General features: G+C 41.2%; 1 protein-coding gene across 5 annotated transcripts in view; it reads right to left on the reverse strand.

Annotated features, from left to right (window-relative positions):
* LOC116926275 (microtubule-actin cross-linking factor 1) overlaps nucleotides 1-24,361 on the reverse strand; it is a 62,618-nt gene that overhangs the window by 34,390 nt on the left and 3,867 nt on the right. For 3 of the 5 annotated variants that reach the window (XM_045177756.1, XM_045177771.1, XM_045177775.1), the window contains exons 3-15: nucleotides 20,194-20,255; nucleotides 12,283-12,372; nucleotides 11,459-11,536; nucleotides 10,947-11,039; nucleotides 5,626-5,789; nucleotides 4,924-5,039; nucleotides 3,976-4,079; nucleotides 3,563-3,778; nucleotides 2,448-3,026; nucleotides 2,227-2,355; nucleotides 1,859-2,098; nucleotides 402-643; nucleotides 47-275 (exon numbers count right to left, since the gene is read on the reverse strand). In XM_045177756.1, the coding sequence (XP_045033691.1) occupies nucleotides 47-275; nucleotides 402-643; nucleotides 1,859-2,098; nucleotides 2,227-2,355; nucleotides 2,448-3,026; nucleotides 3,563-3,778; nucleotides 3,976-4,079; nucleotides 4,924-5,039; nucleotides 5,626-5,789; nucleotides 10,947-11,039; nucleotides 11,459-11,536; nucleotides 12,283-12,372; nucleotides 20,194-20,255 (2,342 nt within the window). Of the gene's footprint in view, nucleotides 1-46; nucleotides 276-401; nucleotides 644-1,858; nucleotides 2,099-2,226; nucleotides 2,356-2,447; nucleotides 3,027-3,562; nucleotides 3,779-3,975; nucleotides 4,080-4,923; nucleotides 5,040-5,625; nucleotides 5,790-7,996; nucleotides 9,231-10,946; nucleotides 11,040-11,458; nucleotides 11,537-12,282; nucleotides 12,373-20,193; nucleotides 20,256-21,294; nucleotides 22,201-24,361 lie in introns of those variants that run through there. The other 2 variants (XM_045177769.1, XM_045177759.1) reach the window with 2 other exon arrangements.

A 24,361-nucleotide genomic window follows, 5' to 3' on the forward strand; every position in this document is an offset into this window, starting at 1 on the left:
AATTAAGAGAAGATGTTTTTTTGGAGATTGTGTGGTTAAGACGCACTTCGACTTGTTTGTAAATGCAAATGGACGTGACGGCGATGGGCTGTCGCAGGGACGTGCGTCTCTGTTTGAGTGGAACGACTTCCCGGCTGCGCTCGTAAAGGGCCTCAACGACGCTGCTGTAATGGCTCAAATCTTCGCGAAGGTCTTGCATCTCTTTCAAGAGTTTTTCTCCTTCGTCCAGCGTGAATTCACTTTGGCTGTAGGTGCTATTCAGCAGCTGGTCTTGCCTATCGTTGCAAAGAGAAAGATAAAGAAACGGTTTCATCAACGTCTTTTCTTGTTCCTCTTTCAAACAATCGACACAGCCCGTTACGAGGAACAGGAGATTGGACCGTCATAAACAACGAACTTACAGAATGCACCATTGTTCGCATTTTTCGACTTCGCTGAAGAAGTTGTGGTAGACGGCCGCGTGGCGCAGGTGCGTCTCCAGGCAGAGCGTCAGCTGCAGCAGCCATTTCCATTGGGTCGATAGGGCCGTCATGTAAGCCTCGACACACTTGGATGCTGGATGATGTTGAAGTACGAGCGCTTCGCCGCGATCCTGAACAGCGCTCACTTGAATTTCGCGCTTCTCCAGTTCGCTCATTAATGCCTGTCAGCCATTTCGTGGCAAATTCAAAATTAATCTCGTCATTTCAAATGCACCGCCAAAGATTCAAAATATTTTTTTTTTTTTACAATAACCAACGGGTAATTTTTTTTTGTTTTTTAAGTGAAGAATAAAAAGATCTCCAACCTGATATCCCATTCCGAAATTTTGCTAGTCGTAACGAAGGAAAATTCAAAAAAGAAAGAAGGAGACGTAAGAAAACAGATGCTAATAAATAACACTGGGACGTAGAGGTGCATATTGCATTGCATGCAACTGGCTCATTAAGAAACGAAAAAAAGATAAATAAATCTCGCCTGCGTGATTAGCCCGGTGGCATTTGACCAAATGTCGGTTAGAATTTTTCCGCATTTTTCGTTCCTACCCCCCCTTATTTTTGAATGAAACTAAAAAACACAACAAAACTGGTTGTTGCGGACTCTTTGGTCCAACGTCTAAACTGTAAACACGACTTCTAATCATGACCCGTAATAGAAAACCCCGTTGCCGCTTGACTTGTCGGTTCTTTGGCCTCTGCGTCATTTTCCAATTTCAAAAAGAAATCGAATAAAAAGGAAATTTTTAAAATCTAATTCCCACCCTTATTATTCTCCTCTTTCACAACTCCTTCAGAAAAAAGGAACTCCACCCTGAAAATTAAGTGTGCCGTGTGCTTTCGGCGTCGTCGTCGTGATGATGATGGAAGGAAGGGACGCGTCAAAAAACCTTCCGGACAAGCCGAGACGGATGAGAGAATTTCACGGTTTGACCGAGGCGGCGACGACGACTGCCGGCGCTCCCGGTGATCCGTCATCAAAAAAATAAAACCAACTGGAAATATGTATGTACGTGTCTGTGTGTAAGACAACAATCTTGTTTTTTTGTTTTTTCCCCAGCCGGGGCATTTGTCTTCGCTTACTGCCTTCTTTTCTTTTTGGTTGACGGCAAAACCCAAACTAACTGGCATTGGATCAAAAAGCATAAATCTCCATATTTTTAAAAGGAATCCCATTTTTTTTTTTTTTTTGCACATTGCAACCCCCCGCCTTCTTCCTGAATCTTCAAGGTTATTGGCCAATGAGTCATTGTCCGTAGGCACCAAGCAGACAGTGAGAGATAGAGCGTCAAGGAAGACACCACACAAAGGAGGAGGGGGAAAAAAAAGAGCAAATCCAGCAGACAACAATGCGCTTAATATCGCCGGAGAATCGCAATTACCTCGTAGTATCGTTCAATTTCGGTAACGTTGAGCGATTTGGAGGACCAATCGCGCGATATTTCAATCTCCTCCTTCTCGTTGAGCCAAATGAGCTCAGTCGTGGCCGACTGGATGAAATCTTGCAGCATTTCCAAGTCTGACAGTCGTTTCTTGCTCGTCACTGTTAGCTCAGTGTACGATTTTTGCAGAATGGTCACGTGGTGCACGTAAATGACCGACTCTTCGCTTTGAAATTTTATCTGTACACGAAACATCAGCAGACAAAAGCCAAAAGAAGAAAAGATTTAAAAAATCGAGACTTTTTTTTTTTAAAATAAAATATTCTGATTCAAAAAGGAAACAAAAGAATGACGCCATTCTTCTTTACCTTATTCGATATGCATTTCTCGACGTTGCTTTGGAATTTATCAACCGATTTATGTTCTTTCAAATGCGATTCCAGTTCGATTTGTACGCTGGGCAAGTCACTGCCGTACGCGGCTTTCTCCATTTGCGTCTGTTTATTTCCCACCCAAAAAAATAAAAGAGAAACCCAAAATTATTTATTCAAAGATCCGCAATCAAATAAAAGAAAAGAATAAAATTTACCAATTTGGACCGGACCCATTCGGAGCACTCGCGAAGGAAGCGGAAATGCTCGTTGGTCTCGAAGAGACGGGCTTCCAGGGAAGAGCGTGACGATCGTCCGGCATCGGGCGAAGTCAACGAAGGCAACACTTCGACCAATCGCGTCTGGAACACGGCGCGGATGGATTGCCAGCGCTGATGGATGCGCTGAACACGTTTATGCAAATCAGCCGTTTGATTGTAGCGGCCGTCTTTTAGCGCCTGGACATCGGTAAACATAATTTTGATCGTCTCCTCGATGGAGGCTAATTCGGCGTTGAGAACTTCGCAATTCTTCATGGCGTCCCGCGGATGGAGCCGATCCAGCCGCTTGGCTTCTTCATCGATGCGGGCCTCAACTTCATCGAGGCGGGCATCCGATTGCTTGGCCTCGCGATGCACTTTTTCAGCAATGCGCTGCAGCCTTTCGAGCCGTTCCATTTCCTTGTGAATGGCCGCATCGCGTTCCTGATGCAGCAATAAAAGCTGGTTCCAATTGCGCTCCAGGACGTCGGGACGCAATTCGGGTTCCAATTTCTCTTCCGTCTCTTCTAAAAATTTCTGTTTCGCCCATAAACCCCCACAAAAAAAAAGCAAGAAAAAAAAATCAAAAATATTATTAGAATGAAACAAATGGATGCAATCGTGAACGCAAAGAATGCCAAACTCTTCTATCGCACTAGCCATCTTCGGCAATCTGCCCATATTCTCTCGGCGTGATTCACGACGGCCCGTCACGATTATCTTTCCTCCCCCAAAATGGAAGTTCACAATATGTCGGCCTCATCGGTCCAAAAGGGCCGATTATCCAATAATGATAATAATATATAACAACAACAAAAACATCTTTAAAGGCTCCCTCAAAAGAAAGAAAAGGAACTCATTAGTGGACCGTTGTGGCCGGACCTTTTCTCCATGACGAGGGGTCACAAAAGGGGCCGTTTAAAAAGCATCTTTGACTATTTTTTGTTTTGTTGTTTTGTTTAAGAGAGGCGGGTCATCAAAACGGATGGCAAATGACAACAAACATTAAAAGTAGAGAGAGAGAGAGAGGAGAGATGGATGTTTCATGTCGCTTAAAGATTGTTGTTAATCACCTCAATGTCCTTGTAAAGTCGGCCGATGTGCTGCTTCTCTCTAAGGCGTGGCGGCACCTCATCCGTCCGGAATCGGTTCGACTCCAGGGCCAACTTCTTGACCTCGATGAGCGTGTTGGGGAAATTGCGATCTTGCATCAATAGCGTGCTCTCACGAATCCAAACGTGCAGTGAGCTGGACAATTCTCGGTAGTCGCTGTACTTTCGTTGCGTCTCCTGCAATTCATAAGATGCGCAAATCCGGAATCAAGTACAAAATATGATACATCATGCCTCCATTTTTTCTTTTCTTTTTCAAATCCCGTTTCATTGTCATCGACATGCCATTGAGCCGTTAGCCAAAGAAATTCGCATTTTATTTCTGAATATTTTTGAGGGAAAAAACAAAAAAACAAAATGAACTTCGCACTTACCGGATCGTACAGTGGGTGTAAGGCTGGCGGATTAGGGAACACATCGTAGAGCGACGAGATGTAGGTAATCAACGACTTCTCATCCGGTTCGGGGGTATCGACATCTAACAGGGAAAAACACAAATTTTTCATTTCCAAATCAATCATCGGATAAAAATGAACAAATTAAGGGGCAAAATAAAGTCTACCGACGAAGATAATTGTTGTCCTCATTTCTCAACCTACTCTACCCATCCCCGTCATTTCTTTCACGCACAAAAAAAAAAAAAATGAAATATTAAATTCTAGTCTGCCAAGTAGTTATTGGAACACGACGGACGCGGCGGTATATGCTGGTGGTTCGTGAGTCATGAAACAACAACACAGCACGGCCTTGCCCTCAACAATCGATGCCTTCAGGGGGTCATCTTATACGTTATCCCGGGGTCGTTAGAAGAGACCCCGCAGGAGGGCGGACGCCAGGTCCATGTAAGGAGCTTCCAATGCGCTACCTTAAAAAAAATGCATCTACATTTATAATATCCTCTACACACTATAATGCAGCTAGCCAAATTCTGTCTGTTTTCTCCTTTTCTTTCTTTCGTTTTTTTTTATTTTGGCCATCAAATTTTGTTTTTAAATGTATTTTTATTTTGACAAAATAGACGGGGCTGGTTGCGCATGGTTGCAATCCATTTCATGTTGTATCCGGACGCGTTCATAAATCATGATCAATTTTTGAAAGGCCTTACTCCATGACTTCATTGTCGGTTGCCGACTTTACGGGGACCACTAAACGACTAACTCCCACGTTATCACGCATTTTTCCTTCTTTTTTTTTTTTTTTTTTCTTTTAAATTTATTCTTTATTTCATTTTTTTAAAACCAGATTTTCTCACGAGTTGGGTTTCCTTTTTGCCATTTCTTTAAGTTCTACTTTGCCGTAATAATGTCTGCGTATCAGCTTACCTTCGGGATCGAGAAGTCGTGTCACGCCGTACTCGCGTTCCACAACGTTAAAGGCGGAATCTAGTCGGTCGCGGATGCCGCGATTTTTCAAGGAGCGCCAATCCACTAAATCAGGTCTGGAAATATCAACAACAACAACAACAAAAGTTAAAATAAGAGACCAACTTAAAAGCGATGGGGTCTGCGTGCAGATAAGTTGTCTAGAGAGAAGGGAGGGGAAGGGATAGAGAAGGAGCCGCTACAATTTGATGAATATTTCATAAACAATCAAAGTTCCATTCGTGACGTTGGTTTTACACGGAAACATTTTCGCTGCGTGTGACGGATCGGTTACATACGCAACGCTGGAGAATATATATTCAGAATTCAAAACAACAACAACAACAACAACTGCAGCAACAATAGTTGTGTCGGCGTCATGACACCGCCATTTGTTTTGTAACTTCTTTTGTCAGTGTTTGTGTTAGCACTCTTCGTCTATAGGTTTTAATCAATTGACGTGCAAAATGGGAGGATCGATGACCCATACATTTTGTGTACGTGTCTTGAAGTTGTTCTTCTTCAAGTCAAGCGCATTTTAAAAAAATAAGAGGTGGGAGTGTTGATGGATTCGACGTCTGATCTGTCAACAGCCAATAGTTCTTTTCTTCCGATCGGAGGGAAATAAAAAAAAAGCGATAGATAAAATAAAAGAAACTGCACCTGTTACGATGAATGATGGCGCTGAAAGCCAAGCCATCCTTCCATGACGAGGTGAAATCTTTGACGCGAACACCCGGATACTTGGCCGTGGTGCGTTGAGCCCATCGCAAAAGAGCTTCGCGAGCTGTCAATGATTCATCCTGGCCCACCATGATGTCCGATATCTAATCAACAAAACAAATACACACACACACACACACACACAAATAATTAATTAAAAAATGTCAAACTCACATCGTTAACATGTTAAATCAAAAATAAAATTGATTACACTTGAGATAGAACGACAACGCCCACCTTCTAATCATTGGAATAAAAGAGAAAACAAAATTCTTAATCATCATCTAAACAAATAACAAATAAAAAGAGTCCCTGCATAGTTATTAATATTTAGACGGGCCATGAGGGAACTATGACTCACATGGCTGCCGGCGGGGAACACGGGTTGACTCAAAAAAACATTTTCACGCCGTTAAAACATAAAAATGTTAAAAATACATTTAAAAAGAAAAAGAGAAAAATGAAGGGGAATCCGCGTTCCATCGTCAAGTATCCCATCATGTCTTTATATGGGACAACTGCCTTTTTTTATTCCCCCCCCCCTTCTACCAGATGGAGCCGACAAGAAAACGAACAACAATCCCGTCAGTTTTGAATGTAAAGAAAATAAACGAGAGAAAGAGGGCTCGTGTGTACGACACACGAAATTGAGATGGAATTTCTTTATTTCCCCAATTTATTCAAATGCTGCATGACTGGAACTGGACAGGACGTGCTACTACTCGCATCAGGTGGCGCACCAAACGGTTTGGGGCGTTCGATTTTCCAAGCGAATGAACCGTGGGGGGTGCATGAGCAAGCAAACAGCAACAAATGAAATTCATTTAAAAGATGATGAAAATACAAACTAAATAAAGTAATGCCCACGGTTGTCCACTTCCACTAGATATAACACACAACCTTTTCAACAGCTCAAAATGCTACGAGGCTTACAAAAGAACATAATATCTAGTGATCCTCTCCCCACGTATGGAAAACAAGGGGGGAAACCTGCCTGTGAATTAATGATGACGAATGGGGTGGTTCTATTAGCATGAAATCTTATTACTGAATGTAGATGTATTCGAAGCGAGAGAATGGGAAACAAAGGTCATCATCATAACGGACAGGTTTTTTCCCATTTAAAAAAAAAAGGAAAGCCTCGTGGCTACCTTTCTCTAAATGTACCAAACAAATGCGTTCAACAATTTGTGTGACTCTTTTTACTCGTTGGCCGCCCACTAACAAAACAAAGTGTCCGTCATCAGACACAGTCGCCATTTATGGCCATCATATACTCTCCCCTTTCTTTCACGGTCTGATGGACTTGGCCATCTTGAACTGGAGGGCTGAAAAAAGAAAGACCTCGCCAAAAAAAAGGAAAAATGACGTTCACATTTTACAACCGCACGTAATAGAGGCACAAACAAGAGCAGCAACTGCTAAAAAGACGTTGAGCAACATCGACAGGTGACCTCATCGATAACTTTTTTTTTTTCCGGGTGGGATGCCCAAACACAGACGCATGACGCCATCATTCCCACACGTTGTCTCTTTTCTTCTTCTTCTCTCTTTGTACGAGCGATGCGTAATGAACAGGAACATTTTCTTTTTTTTTTTCATAGATTTTTTTTTTTGGGCGGGTGCTGGTAAAAATAATTCGTTTTTCTTTTTTTTTCTATTAAATGTTTGAAAGAAAAAGGTGTTGATGTTGGCTATAGCGGTGCTTATCTTCTATGCGTGAAAGCTGAAATTGTGTAAAGCGACGGACAGTCAAGTAAAAAGAGATGCAAGTAAGAGAAACAAAAAAAGAAGCAAAAAAAAATATGATTTTTTTTTTTTTGTTGGTTCTATTGAAGCAAAACCCGAAACGGCTGTTACATCGTTAACTTGTCAAAATAGCATATATTTCGGGAGGGGAGAAGGAGAGAAGGAGGAGCAGAAAGGGCGGAAGGGTTATGATTTGAATATGTCGGTGACAGGTGAATTGCAGTGCAACGAAGTGTGTAGATAATTCTATAGATTTTGTTTTGTTTGTGTGTTCTTTTTCTTCTTAAAAAAAAAAATATATAAAAAAATGGGCGGAGGTCAAGTGCCGTCACAGGTCGCGGATAAATGGCGCCCCTCCAAAAAGTTACAACGTCTTCGCAGTGAGTGATTTTCAGTTTGTTTCAAATGTTCTGAACAAAGACGAACGACGACGGCAAACGACGGCGCAGAATACGAAGATAAACGAGCGAATCGTGAGTTGAACGTTCAGAACCGAACCGACCCCAATTCTCTTGCAGCCACTACGCACCGTGTGCGTTCAAGTCACTCACGGATTAACTACCTTGGATCGTTTAAACGACGTCGAATGATGTTCAACAGGAGCGGGGCGATGATAAGTGATGGCCGGGACGGGTACGCGTTCCTCGTAAAGTGAAGCGTCACGTTCGGAGACGCCGTAGGGCGACGGCGATTGAAAATAGCCTGGGCGGCCATAGCCGTCGTCCAGGCGGTTGACGTTCTCCGTGATGGAACGCTGTTCGCCGCGCGTGATGGTCGTCGTTTGGCGGACGGTGCGCGTCGTGACACGACGGACGCCCGACTTGCGAGCCGTGCGCTGACTTTCGGTCGTGTCGTCGCGGACGTGCGAAGTGACGTGATGGCGTCGCAACACCGTGTGCACATCGCCGTCCATTTGCATGCGCTCCGCTAGTCGGATAGCGTCCATTTCCGTCACGACGCCGCCCGTACCTGCGCTCCGTTGCGACCTCCTCTCGTTCAGCGCATCCGTCCCGCACCAAACTCCGTTGCTCCACCCAGCCATTTCCGCTACTGGACGTTATGCTCTTTTTTTTCCTTTTCTTTCTTTTCCAGGGCCGGTTGTGCTGTACTGTTGCGTGTGCCAGCAAGGCGAAAACAAACGACACAAAGAATTCCGGCAGCTGGAAAACAATGGAGGGTGTTTTGCGTGTTTTGACCGGTCACTGGACAGAATTTACGACTCGCTCTTCACACCCGTCCAATTGGGAAGGACCGAAATTGAACGCAATCGTCCGCAACCGATGAAAATGCAACCGGATTGCTGCCGTGCGCCCCTGACCGACCGAACCCAACACGAACCAACCAACCACTGTCGAGAGAGACACACACACACTCTCTCTCTCTTTCGCTGTGTGTGTGCGAGATTACCACAATAACAACAAAAAAAAAAAGGGTTTTCTTTATGCTGTTGAGGAAAAAAAAAAAAAACTTTCTGGGCCCTTGGTCCGTTTTCTGTCCCAATCCCAAAAATGGGAAACGACTGGAGAATTCACTTTTTTGTTTTTCCCGATTTATCTCCAACTTTTCGGGTAGTTTTAATGCGTTTTAGAAAATCGAATGAAAACCAAAAAATTCCACATTTGACACAGACACACAGGAGATGGGGGAGCTGACGACGGACGACCCAAAGACACACACACACATACAAAAAAAAATGCGAAAGAGAACGCAAGACTCGATGGAAACGACCTCCTCTACGCCACTTTCACTCCTCCCGACTGCCGTACTCCCCCGAACCAAACAAGCTGCAATCCCGAATCTCTTTTTCTTCTCTCTTTTCCATTCTCTTCTCCATTTGTATATTCAAAAAAAAAAAAATGTTGGAAAACGCCCTGAAGCGATGCACCGGCTTTTTTTCTCTCTCTCTCTCCTACTCGCTTGTGTTTAGAATAAACACTGGAAAAGGAGAGAAAAAGAATTGGGTGGAATACGAGAGAAAGACGAAAAAAAAATAGAAAAGAGCACACACTACACACACACACCCATGGAACACGGCAGCTACAAAAGAGAAGAGGAACGTGGCTAGATTTCTCAAACTCATGACCATATATGTGGAATCAAATACGCGCCCGTCCCGTTCGCGCAACTCCGCATTTTTTTTTTTCTCTTGGAATTTTTAATGCTGGAAAAAATTTACACGGTTTCAACGTTTCATGTGCAGTTCGTACACGCGTGAAGAAAAGAGCGTTTGTTTCATGTAAGGCGTTAAAGTTGAAGTTGAACAGGATCGTCGTAAAAAAAATTAATAAAACAAAAAATAAGTTCGATCACTTCGCAACGTATTTTCCCCCCTTTTATTTTTCGATTTCTTTTTAATGAGTTTAAGTTCGGGGGCCTGATACACGAAACAGGTGAAGGCTAACATTACGAATTCGAGTCGAGTACGCGCGCGCGCTCGCGACCAAGTCAAAAGAAAAAAAAAGGGGGGGGGATCGTTGATTGACGCAGAAACACGAAAAGTGTAGACCAAAAATAAATACGACAAAGAGAAATCCAAATCAAAAGAAATGTCAAACTCATTCCCAATTGTGGAGCGAAATAAATGGGCAAAATGCAGACTAGTTAAAGAAAATAGAGAAAACTCGTTTGGTTTTTTTCATCTCATTCTCTCGACTTGCACACAATCCATTCATTTTCTTTCGTAAGATAAAAAAAAGAAGAATAAGAAAATGTTAATGTCGGGGAATTTTTATGGAAAAAACTGCACCAGTATGGAAATATTTCAACCAAAAGAATGTGAACCTGGATTAACTGCGACTCGCTCTGGGCTCCTGTTCCCCCCCCGCTCCCCACTACTATCATCTTTGGCAAACGTCGGCATCAGTGAAAATGCGATCCATAAGAAAAGAAGCTCAAAATATTTACGTTACGGGATTACACATTTGACGTTGGCTGGGGGCGATAACAAAAGTCATAAGCTCCCCTATAGGTTTTCACAGCAACCATACACGGGGCACTTATCGAATGTCGTACACAAGTCCCCAGTTTGAGTGCGCTGCGTTTGCCAACGATATTACGAAACAACGTTACGGATAGGCGTATTTACACGTTGTTTAGCGTTGGGGAGATTACGGGTTATGTTTCCATGGTTTTATCATATTTTTCCCTCTCTGTTTTTAGGGTCTTTTTACAATGTTTATCTCATTTTTGTTTGAGGGATGACAGAAGGCAATAATGCTTTTAACCGCAGCTGGATGGCGCTAGTTGTTGTTTGTTTTTATCATCGTTTTTCCCGATTTTTTTTTTTATTGCGTTTAACCGTATGGTCTGGAATAGGGGGAATGGACTGCTATTCTTCATTTCTCATACCAAACCGTTATAACACGTGACGTCAACCGATAAAAATGTTAGTGTTGTTTGTTTTTGTTTGCCCTTATCGAATCGAAATGATTTCGTTGAGTTTTCAATCACAGCCACCAATTTCCATCGACGGAACGATTGAATAGAAAAACAATAACCGAAATGGACTGTACCTGGAAATGGAGAATGATGGTCCATATTAAGCCGAGGGTCAGCTTTGGATTGCTGTCGACGATATCTTCGGCGCGGATGTTGACCAACTTGATCTGCATAGATGAACATCACCAAGTTAGAAAAAAAAAAAAACACATCAAAATGTAAAGACAAATCTGAATACATTTATGATTTTTCCAATAAAAAAAATAAAAAAGAAAACAATTTTCGTGGTTTATTTTTTTTTTTACAAGACTATCTAAGGCGATTGAAAAAAATTTAGCGTCGTCATTGTAAGACTGCCAGACCTATTATATCCCGTTTTTATTAACGTCCTACCAAAGAGTTTCAACTACAAGTTTTTTTATTTTCAAAAAGAAAAAAATGTTATTATTTATTCTTTTGCTTTGTTATTGTTGGATCCTGTCAGTGTAAAACCGAACATGGAGAAGAAGGCGATTAAAGCAAAGCATTTTTTCAAAAACAAAATTCCGTCATCAAATTCTTTTTCGGAGAAAACAAAACACTTTACCTTGCGATAGCGGAGATAATCGAGCGACGTCTGGACATTCTGCAACATATGGAAGCGCATCTGACCTCTCTCACGGGGCTGAATTAAAAAGAATTAGAAGAATTAAATATAAATTTCAGTCAATTGGGCATTTCGGGTGACGTTTCAAAACAGATTGAAATCGCCGCGCTGTTTCAGGGTGTCGACCGATCGAAATGTCGCCCAAAATCAGATAAACTCCCCCCATTCGGTGAAATGAAGTTTTATCGTTCACCGCAAGGCGCTGATTTTGATCATATTTAATGTCCTCCCAGCAAAAAGGAAAAAAGGGATTCAGATGATGAGACAAAAGAGGGAACCGATAGAATCACGTCCACATTTCTCTCTCCGATTTTGATCATTAAAAAAACAAAAAACATGATGCAAGACGATCTTTTACGGCCAAGACGAGATGTGGCGCTATACCTCTGAAAGGAAATCGGTCAAACAAAAAAAAAATCAATATTCACGGAGAAGAAAGAAAAAACGAAATTTTTTTTTTTTCTTCTTAACCTCAGAGAGAAATGGGAACACTACATCCAAATGGGCCGGCGCCTGCCTCCAAATACGGCCATCGTGATTAGCGAAACACAACAAGCGCAACGGCGGGAGAGAGAGAAAACTGGCAAAAGGCGCCGATAAATAACGACAATACGACAGGATTCCCCCTCTTTTTTTCTTTCTTTCTTTTCGTTTGGCCGTGTTCATCCATTCCCAAATCAGTTCCTTACGTGTCTCTTTTTGTCTCTTCTATTCCATTTTAGTACGAGATGGATGAAACAGATAAGCCAAAATAAACTACGTACCAAATGATCGCCAGAAAGAACTTCCAGGAGCGAGACGAGATTGTGTCCATCACGAAGGTCTTCAAAGAGGTCGTCCACACGACGTCCAATCTATCAATACGAAGGAGAAAAAAACAAAAATATTATATTAATTAATAAATAAATATGCAATCATTAAATCAGTGAATTAATAACTCGGGAATGTTATGCGATGGATTCAAAACGGGGTGGGGTCTAAACTAATGAGACGTTGGAGGGAGAAAATGCCTTCCATAAAAGGTCATGTCTACACACAAAAGAGACGACCGATGCCATCATCGTAATCCATTGGAACTTGGTGGACGGATGAATGATTCACGACGGATGAAAAGAAATAAAAGAAAAAAACGTCTATCGGCTGCTGCGGCGTCGTACCAGCAGCAGTGGCGGTATGGCATCATCGAATGACTATCGTCTGAGTCAGACACCACGAAGAAGAGAAAAAGAAATGATGGATCATTTTTCAAAAAAGAAAATTCGATATGAGCCCACACAGACACGTAAGATGGCGTTAACGGTTTCAACCCCAACTTGTTTCTTTTCTTTCGTCATAATAAATAACCACTTCTCCTTTTTTTTTGAACGCGCGCGCGCAGCGCGCGTATGTATCCAACCTATTGAGGAAAATCTTTTCGGCCATAACGGCTGTGCGCTTTTTTTTTAACGCGCTACATACATCAAACGTCGTCATAAATTAGGACTGTTGCATTCATCCATTTTCTTCTTCTTTCGACTCATTTCCTAACGCGCACCAGTGGCCCTACATGGTCAGCTAGTCACACGTATTAGACGTCAGGGAGAGAGAGAGCGCGCCAAAATAAATAAACAAACGAGCAAACATCGTACAAACGAACGTATCCAATTTTTCAACTAGCTCCAGGTGTCAAACCAGGTGACAACGCCTCTTCACCTTTTCTTTCTAATTTTGTTGTTGTTGTTGTTGTGAACTATAAAAGAATTTAAATTAAAAACAAAAAACCAAACAATTCGATTCACTTTGCGCCACATGCGCATTCCTCTCGAAAAAAATGAAAATCGACAAACTTCTAAGGAGATAAAGATTTGCCGACTATTTCTCAACAATCAACTAAAAGATAAGAAATACATTTTAAAAGGAAAAATACGATAAGGACTCGTTTTCTAATTTTTTTTTTTGTGCTTCTGTTGTATTCCATTTTCTAAAATAGTCAAACAGCACAAAAGGAACCTTGTGAAGGACGTGCACACCTTAATTCTCTCGATTTATTTACTATTCATTTCTTTATACGTATGTATATATTTTTTTTTTAAGAAAAATTTTTAAATTTTTTTATTTCATTTTAGTGATATAACTAGTTCTGCTGTGTAGTTCGTGTTGTTCGTCTATCCGGCCGAGCGGAATAAATAAAGATGATGGTTAACAACTTGTTGAATAGACCAACGAAAAGAAGAGAGAAAAAAGAAAGAAGGTGCTTGGGTATTCGATAATAAAGAGTGGCACATCCGTGGCGTACACCGTGAGTCGTTCATTTCTCTTATCTTTTTTTTCTTCTTCGCCATCGCACTCGAAAACGTGTCGCTGTGTGTATCTTCCAACCACTTTGGCTTTGTGAGTCCATCGCATTGTCAAGCCAATATATAATGGAAATGCATAGACGATGAGGCTCCTAAAAATTCCATGTTTAAAAGAAATGACAGCATCCCACACGACCGACAGAATCAATAGCCACACCCAACTGAAATTCACGCCAGAGGAATTACATGAAATCATCCATATAACGGTGTGTTGCACACGACCCGTTCAACCTTTCCCTCTAAAAAAAACAATAATAATAATAAAATACAGAACCGGTAGATGAAATCGATTGGGCTGGTTGTATAAATCAACTCTGTTGCATAGGATTAGGAATGTGAAATCCCTGTAAAAAAAAACAAAAAAACCAAAAAAAATCGATCCATCTCTATCACGGGGTCATCCCACCCGTCATCGACGACCCCGCAAAGTCCAGGCCAAAAAAAAAGCTTCCCACTACCAGGAAATATGTAACTTTATAAATATATATTCAAATGTTTGAATATTATGCCGCCATCGATGGGAATCTAGCCAAAGATAATTCCCCCACCCCATCTGGCACGCGTGCACTTTTCACGCACCTACTTCTTCTTCTTCTTCTTCCATGTACAGCCGCTTCAATCCATTCATCTGATAACAATCTTTTCCTCTCTTTCCTACTGTATTTTCTATTGAATTGTATTTTATTCTTTTACTAAATCAATCTTGCGGCTTTTTTTTTTTTTTTTAACCTACGCAACAGCGAGAGAACCTCATCCCACACACAGCATCTCATGTCCCCATAGCACATCCGCCCGGAGCACACGAAAATCAAGTAGCATGATCTCACGCAAAGCTCAATAGATCGAGTGCGTACAATCATTTGGTGTGTCTGTGTGTGGTATTATATATTAGCAGGCGTGGCCGTGTCATGTCGCGCTTCAATGGCTGATCGAATTCTATCCCCCCTCCTCTATCGTGTGTTACACATGTAACAGGTAAAATAATAAAAAAAAAAAAAAGGCGATATAGGGGAGGAGTGCTACACATGACGGCACATCAATAAGGATCTGATCTATTCTTTCTGTTTATATATTTACATGGACACAAGTAATTGGCGCTAGTATTTGAATTGGGGGAGATGTATAGAGTTGATAGACAAAATTCGAATAGACATGGCGTTGAAAAAAAAAAAAATAATGGCAACCCACCCATAAAAGGGGTGGGGAAAAAACAAACAAGTGATGGATATTCCAAATTCCAAAACGGCCAGTCCCGAAAATGAGCAATGTTTTACACGAGGCGTGTGTGTGTGTGTTTCCTTTCTGAACTATCGCTCACCCCCCACCACGTCTGCGTCGATGATGTCACCTCGCAAAAGATGGCCTCATAAGGGTTTTACGCGTTTCCTGCTTTGATTTTCTTTCTTCCGCCTTATCGACACCAGACATCATAACAATAGAGTCACTGTTTCTCGTTTTGTTTGTGGGGTTGTTTTCTCTTTTTCTTTGTTGTTGTTGTCGCCCTTCCTTTTACGGTCGTTATCAGTTCCCCTGTTTTTTTTTCCCACCCTTTTTTGGCAGCGAGTGAATTTTAAAAGTTTGTTTTAGTCACACAGACAACATACAGGGGAGGAAAAGTAAGGAATAATAAAACACTCGTACGAGGTGTTGACGACAAACAAAGAGAGAATGAACGGACGTTCATTCTAAAGGAAACAAAAGAACGCCCCGGATAATAATAGGAATAAACAAGAGTGAAACGCGTCACACACAAAAAAACAAACAAACGACGACGGTGACAACATTAATGATAATAAATAGGGGACCACCACTTGAAAACTGGAGCAAAAGAATTATCAAAAAAAAAAAAAACTACAGGGTCTTCCCTTGGGCTTCTTTATGTGACGTTCTCAAATTTCATCTCGCGGTAACATCGTCGGAGAACATTAAACATTGCCTTTTGTTGGATATGCGCATCCATATTTTTCAATAGAAGAAGGCATGTGTCACCCATTTTCTACGCATATCTAACTCATCACCAAAAAAAGATGACGTCATGGAGCGCGTGCGCGATTAAATGAAAACGATTTGACGTGAAAAAAGAAATATCACTTTGTTAGGGAGGGAGGCAGGAAGGAGGGGGGAAAAAAAATGGCAATTGAAAACATTTTTCTTTTATTGTTGCCTTTTTTTCATCTTCTTCTTTTGTTCACGTTTGAAAATACCGGACGAAAATACCATTTCAATATCACCCCCTGGGGGTTGAAGAAGGAGACCTCACACGGAGCTAAAACGATACATATGGCAACCCTCATGAAAATCAAGAAAAGGTAAAATATAAACGACCCTATAAAAAAAAGATTGTCGTTTTTCTCAATAGAAATCCTAACAATTTTTTTTTTTAGGACAAATATCCAAACGTATCAAGATATGAAGGCCGCCTGTCACTTTCATCGTGACGGACATAGGGGAAGAGAATTGAACGATTAAAAAAAAAAAAAAAAGAAAAAGTTTGTTTTTAAGGAAAGAGCGGCAGGAGTTTTAGTTGTTTACTAAGGTGGCAATGTGAACGAGCAGGAATGTCACGAGAAAAAAGAAAGGCTAGAACATTCTCCTATTTTCTATGTAGACGACAAGAAAAGAAATAAAGAGCGACGTATCGTTTGCTGCAACTCTCTCTCTCTACCTCGCTTTTTCTTTAGATTTTCTTGTTGATGGAATACGTGAAATAGAGGGCACTACCGACACCTGCCCCTCAGGGGCGGGGCTCTTGCGCTATGTAACAGGTGAAAAATGGAAGCGAAGAGAGCGCACCATCGGCCAAGTAAAACGGTCATTTGCCCGTCTAATTGCAACATTTTCGACCGTCTGTTGACGATTGCTGACCGGTTTCAAGTGGAAACATCCAAATGAAGCAATGCCAAATGCCGGGCAAGGCCGCTAACACCCCAACGATGGCCAAATGTTGAGCAGATGGTCTTGCGAAAGAACTCGACGCCATTCCTGACCTTCTACCCACGATTCTTCCCACCTGACTCGATCGTCTCTCTTTCGTGATGCAGGACTGGCGGCCAAGTTAAAATATCACGAAAGAGCTGGCCGCTTCTGCTTTAAACATGCCGGCTATTGCGGTGTACCATTACTCATATGGAAATAAGAGAGAGTCGTTGATTTTTGCGACTCTTGTGTCAAAAGTCTTGTGGTTAGAAAAATAAAAATAAAATATCGTTTTGAAATCGGATTTCGTAGGTGTTGCGGACGCACAGGTGCTCGTTCCATCAGCTGATGGCCGCTCGCGCGCGCACGTCTTTACACTTCAAAAGCGCTACAAGTGTAGGCGAAATAAAGATTCTTTTGATGCTCACTTGGAACATGGTAAACGAGCCGTCAACTACACCCAAACTGGTGGGCGACAGAAAAAAAACAAAATTTCATCATTTATTTATCACACAGAGGAGAAAATGAAGATTGCGGGACGCATACCCGCCTTGCCCTGAAGGCGCGAATTACAAAAGCTTCAATGACATCATCGTCGTGATTCTTCGTACATTACGCAAACGACTGCCTCTCTCCGTGAGAAATTGTACCACCAATAGAGGGCAAATGAATTCCTTCATTCAGCGACACCTTTTTTGAAATATAAACAGCAGATGACACGCCAAGAAAAGATTCGACAACAAGAGTCAATTAGCGGCTTGTTTTTTTCGAGATTGTGGATATCAGATGCACGAAAAGAGAGAGAGAGGAAGGAAAAAAAAACAAATAATAATCGCATTCGAATTGCAATCGAGTCAACGGACTTTGGAAAGAGAAAACAACAACATTTTCAAAGATAACAAAACCATTGATTTTGTCTTTGGAAACACAACTTTTCCTCGACGCAATCGTGGGCAGCATTCTTTTTTTTTTTTAAGTCAAAAGAATGTAAGCAAATTTACAAAGCAATCCATCATCAGTAATTTTTTTCCCCTTTCATTTGTTTATTTTTTGGCAAGTTACGAAATAAAAAAAAATGCGTTCCCCCTCGCAATGCATTTCTCGTGAGTGATATACTCCAGTGGGCGACTGTGTCATTACACCGTTCGTAATGCACACACACACACACTCACGCCAAAAGTATTTCAAATAAAAAATAGAAGAAGGAAAACATTTAAAAAAATAAAAATAGTCGACAATGTGAAACGTGTAAATGCCGCAAGTATTCACACAGAGAGCGCTGAACCTGCTCCAAGGCATTCCAATCGAGGAGGAATGGTGATCTAACTGTTCGCACTACCCGATGGCTACAGGTAAAAGTTGGCGGCCAGGCCAAGTTTTGAAAAAAAAAAAATTGTTCCACCCATTCGCTTCTGCCGCAATTCACAGAACTGATGTCATATCGGAGAGGTGTCGTAAAGGGGCGCCCCCACAGTTCCTCTTTACGCGTTGGGGTGCGGCCCGTGTATAACGAGGACGATTTTTTTTTTTTTATTTCATTCCATTTATTTCTGTAAAAAAATAAAAAATAAGGAAGGGTCATCAGTATGAGCAACTCCACCCCAAAGAAGAAACTATGCGCCCGCCTAACTAGTGCCCTTTTTTTTTTTCGCCTACCTGTGTGTTTGTGTGTGACTACTTTTATTTGAATAAGAAGAATGAGGCTGAGCGGCACTTGGGCTCCGGGACTCGACGGGAAGTCGCCTTACCAGGTTTCCGCCCAACAATTAAAAATGCAGTTAAATTCTCTATCTTCTTCTTTGCTAGTCGTCGTCGGCTTTTTTTTTTCTCTTCTCCCGAAAGGCTTTTTCCATTACCCAAGCCCACTCGCTCACGTCATCCCCTCTGACATTTCCACCTTGTATTCCTTTTTGCGTGTGTGATATGCTTCTCTCTCCCCCCCTTAACACACACACACTCCACCCTTTTTTAAAAAAAAGCAACTTCTTCCTTTGAACGGAAAAAACTTCAACTCTCTCTTAACATTTCCATATTTGTTTCGTCATTTCACGATCCCGTGATTTATGACACTGGGAACGAGAAACAAAAAAATGACGTAAAAAAAAACGGGTCAATTTGGAATGGATTCAGAGTGTTAAGAACAAAGAGATCAAGACCTATAGCGTGTTAGAAAAATGAGGATATCATATTCAACCCAGAAAAAAAAAAAAAAAAAGAGTAAAATATTTAAAGATAGTCATCGAAAGTGGATGGAATCAAATAAGACAAGTTGAGGTCACGCCCCGTTCTTCCAGCCTTAGACACGTGCACCTCTTCTAGCGTAAAATAAAATAGAATGATTTTCGATTTTCGTTCAAGAAAATTATTCCTGGGGTTACATTTGTTTTCTTTCGAAGATAAGGGGCGCGATTCTCGAATATTCAAATAGACCCATAATCCCAACGAGTCGAAGATAGGAGAAACATGACGGCTAATGGAAAATTCCTTCTCTATTTGGTCAACTTTAATCTTTTCTTTTCATTCCTTAAAATTCTTCCTTTCTTACTCGACTTTTATCGGTTTCGGGAAAAACGTCTACCAGACACACAGACACAGACACACACAAAGAGAAACTTTTGGTTGTTGTTGAACACCACCTGTTTGGGTGAACTATTTTGTTGCCTATTACACACACCGTCGTCTCATCCTTACATGGTCATCGTGAAGAGGGGTGTACCCCCCCCCAAAAAAAAACATCGTTTAGGGTCTTCTGTTCTTTAAGAAAATAAAAGGAAGACCTGCCAATTTGAATTGAATTCATGTGATGTCATCTCAAGTTTTTCCTCCGATGGGCTCAATTAGCATGTAAATCTACCGACGACACAAAGAAACATTCGTGCCACACACACAAAACGTCGTGCAAGATCGAAGATAGCCCTTTTCAACAATTCACGCCTTCTAAGATTACGCACCTTCAGGCTATCCACATAATTCTTTGCTCTGAAATACAAGAAAATGAATGAAAATTCCCGATTCTTGTTTTTTTCTTCTTTTACTTACAAAACAACTGGACCGTTCTGATTTTGTTTCTAAAATAAAAAGAGACGCTAGGGCATAGGGAAAGTTGGACGAAATGAGTGGGGGAAGAAGAGAACGTGACGTGAATCCTGATGAACGGCAGCTGAAACATTTCACGGAACTGAACAAAATTCGACGTGCCTCAACGATCGAAAGACTTTTGTTCACATTTTTCCCACAAGAGAGAGAGAGAGAAGAAAACGCATAAAAATTCGACTCGAAGAAACGTTTGTAAAAACATTTTCACGTTACTCTCAAGTGGGTCGACGACTATTAAAGGAGAGGGGGGGAGAGCTTGAAATCTATGGCAACTTTATAGGCAAAAAGCGATAAACACAAGACGAGAAATGATTGGTTTGTTATTACCTTTCTGAGGTGTTTGTTGACCCATTTAGTGAACGTCTTTTTCTGGATGGCATCACGTTCATCTGCAATCGAAATCAAAAGTACATTTTCTTTTTTTAGTCGAGCAAAAAAAAACAAAAGTTTATGATGTAACATGACTTATTGTGTGCAGTATATTATGTACACACGGTATAAATGACATGAGAGAACAAAAAAACCTAAAAGTCCCGTTGGTTGAACACACGATCGGGAAAAAAGACAAAAAAAAACTAGCGAGGGTTCAATATCCTATACGGACACGCTGCCAACGCCATTGTAAATCGATAATTAGGAATGTGATGAGCTTTGGAGAAAGAGAAAAAAAAACGCTATTGGTTGATGACAAGTTTCTTTTTAACTCTCTCCCACTCTCAACAAACTTAGCTAAAGCCAAAAAAATAAAAATAAAATAAAATAAAACAAATAAAGGTAAACGGAGATATAGCCCTCCAGGTGTCCGGCAGAACATCCGGGCAAAACCTCTCGCGGCCATTTCCGGAAAAAAAAAAAAAAAGGCTTTTTTTTTTATTATTTAGACGTGAGTCACAATTGCCGAATTGGTTGGCTGGGTTTTTTTTTCCACAGTTGCAACGGTTGATTGGAACACACACTCTGTTACACACAACATTTGGGGCGATTGCATTTTTTTTAAATAAAAAAAAATTCATCCGGTCAATCAAGCTAATCACGCTACGTGATTAACGAGTTCTGTTTCGCTCAAAGGAAGGATGAAGCTTTAAAAGTTCATTTTGAAAAAAAACAAGTTGGCAAATTTACGACGTCAAATATTTATAATAAATGAAAAGGGAGTTAAAATGGAAGAAAAATGTGATTTTTATTGGACGGGTCACGTCATGATTTGTTTTGTTTTTTACCCCAATGGCATAATCACGCTTCCTACTCGCATAAGATCCATTTACTTTTGGGTTTGAGAGGGGGCACGTAATCAAGTTTGGCATCGAAATGAACATGCCATTATCATTAAATGCAATGACCTGGTAAGTAATTATAAACATTGCCTGAAGCTGCCTGAAGAAAAGAAAAACCTGGAGGCACGACGGCCTGTTTTGTGTAATGTAATACCTTTGAATTTGGACAAATTCTCTTCGTAGCCATGAAGAGTTGGATCGAGACTGGACATTTCTCTCGGATCGTTGGGGTCAAAGCCCAAACGGTCCTTGTAATAGGACTGTGTTGTCATGACGAATGGATTTTTGTGGTGGCAGTTTCAGTTTCGGTTTTTTCCTCGGCCTCCTCTCACTTTATCTCCAAACAAGCGATATGGGCAGAGAGGCAGAAAAAACTGGAGCCACACACACACACACACACCACATATACAAACACACACACACAGAAAAATGGAAAAAAAAAATTCTCTTCTCAAGACGCCATGGCCGAGTTGTCGACAATAAAAAGCCGCGGGGCCCAATTCAGCAGAAAACAATGACCCCCTCCCCCTCCAAATGAAAAAAATTATTTAATAATCAAACAGCACAACAAACACCAGCAAGAATCTTTCGTTGCAATCGAAAAAGAATCGGCAACAAGTCGTCGTGGCACAATCACATAGGCACCGAATTTGCCCAAGAGCACAAGGCACACGAGCGAAAAAAACAACCAGAAAAAACAAAAATGGACAGGCCCTTGTTTTCTTTTTTTGGCTACTACTTCTAGTCTCGACGCGCTCCGATCACCAACTGGAGACGGCCGGTGGCAACCTGCTCCGTTAAACGTTGCCGAGAACTCGCAGCCCACTAGTCAACTTCCCTCTGTCTATATTCCCACACACGTACACACACGAAGCAATGCGGCCTCCACGGCCGTCAAGATTTCGCCGACGACGCTATCACAAAAATCGCCACTGCGCGCCATCTCTTGGTGGTGGGAATAAAAAAACGAAAGCCGATCCAACACAGAAAAATGTGAGTTGGAAGCCCGAAGTGAGAGAAACAGGTTGTTGCCACACACTAACCTCAGGGCTTTCCTTCATTAAAATAACCCACACACATAGAGAGGAACAAAAAAAAAAAAAAAAAAAGATGCAACCACTTGACCGGTTGTTACGACTGGTCAAATTTAGCTCCCCCTTCCTTGAAAGGGAAACAAAAAAAGTTTCAACACGTTCACTGGCAAGCAGCACAACGACACCCCCTCACTAAAAATGATGACAACGTCGAGTTTGGCCAACACAGACGTACAATCAAAACAGGTGTGAGAGCTTGCTCAAACACACTAGATACGCCAAGCCACTTGTCTCGGAATAGAGAAAGGCCCCTTCGTTTTCCCATGCACAAGTTTGGATTTCTGGATGATGGATGTACAAATTCTGACGAGCACCACCAACTTTCAAATCGTCATCTCGACAACGACGTCTGGCTGTCGTTGAACAGAACGACACACGCCACGAGAAACGAATGTCATTTCCATTAGCAACTCGTGCGGAAATCAAGGGAAAAGTTCACTCGGCGGTGGGATAACCATATTTTGGTTTCAACGTGCGTCTGCGTCGGCTGTCAAAAAGACACGACCGTCGTTTAATTGGATTTTACCCTCATCGAACGACGAGTAGCCACCTAGCGGCCGCATTATCAAGTGCATGAACACACCGAAAATCGTGTAAACAATATCCCCGGTAAGTATTACCATCTGCGTCTACAATTTACACACACAAAATCAAAAATTAAAAAAAAAAGGTCCATTCATGTAGAGAAAAATGACTAGACATCTTTCTCAATTTACTATATTGACACAACACTCTGTTGGTGTCAAAAATCAACATTGATTAATGTACAGTCAAGCAACGGCACGAGATTTCGACACGAGAAAAAACATTCTTTTCGTGATTGTTTGCTGGCACTTGACCAGATGTTCCGATTGTTTCAACAACCGCTTCGGCGAAAAAAACAGCCGTCTTTCTGTCCATATTTGACAGGAGTGATCTAAGAGTGACGAAACTTCGAGATGATCAAACTGTTTTTTGTTTTTTGTTTTTTTCCTACCAGGTGACACGCTCTCTTTCAATTGCTTCAAAAACAGGTGAGACGACCACCAAGTATTGCAAACGTGACATAATAATACAGGTTTTGAAGAGGGAGAGAAAAACTGTGTGAAAATGACTGGGCTATGTTCATTAGCTTTTTGTTTTCCAGTAGAGGACTCGACTGTATTTTATTACTTAAACAAAACAAAAAAATCATTCCCTAACTGGATTTCCCTGAGGCGAAGCGCGTACAGAATCTTAACGCAATCAGCGCTGGAAAAGAAAAAGAATCCGTCAAGCGTTTCTTGTTCCCCTTTTTTTATAGAATGTTACCGAAAAATAAACGAAAATTTAAAAGCGAGTCAACGAACTGGCTTTTTGTTTCTTTCTTTATCTGGGTGAATTATCTCTAGAAATGTCGCCTTTGTTTTTCAGCGGATCAATAACCACGCAATAGATTAGAACATGAAAAAAGAAAAATTAATAATTAAAAGACACACCAAAGGATCAAATCACACATTATTAACATCGAGACCATTCAATTCGTGGGATTAATTCGTTCGTTTTCAGTTAATAGAATCATGTTCAACGTAAATTGCCATTTCCCACTCACGGATATTTTGAAATTGATCCAAGAGGCGGACAAAACAGTTTAACGATACAAGATAAGAATCAACAAAAGTTTAGGAGATGATTTCACCTGTCAAAATAAAATAAAAAAGGACGTGACGCAAATGCCAAACAACAACCAAAAAACGATTTAAAAAAATCCCAAACCTTCAAAATAATTTCAGAAATTAATGAATTCAACAGAAAAATAAAGTTTTTGTTTATGTACGGCCGGATGGTGCGTGACGCTGAATTTCTAGCATAGATAACGACGTTGCTCTTTGGCTACTGTCGCCAATTCAAGGTGAGAGGAAGTCATGAGTGACGGCGAGAAAAGAAGAGCTCCAGTAGACATTGCAGCCTTGTCTTGAGCAACGGTGAAATTACTCACGCTAAACTACATGTGCTCTTGCGTGCTAAGTAACGAGACTATAGACACAACATGCGATGGTTAAAAAAAAAAGCCTCAATTGCCTCTAACGTAGATATTTTTCAATAGGGTTCATTTTTTTTTTTTTTCATTTTTTAAAACAAAATAGAAAGTCACGATGACTACTGTAG

This window comes from Daphnia magna, linkage group LG1, assembly GCF_020631705.1.
Source record: "Daphnia magna isolate NIES linkage group LG1, ASM2063170v1.1, whole genome shotgun sequence".
Lineage (NCBI taxonomy): Eukaryota > Metazoa > Arthropoda > Branchiopoda > Diplostraca > Daphniidae > Daphnia > Daphnia magna.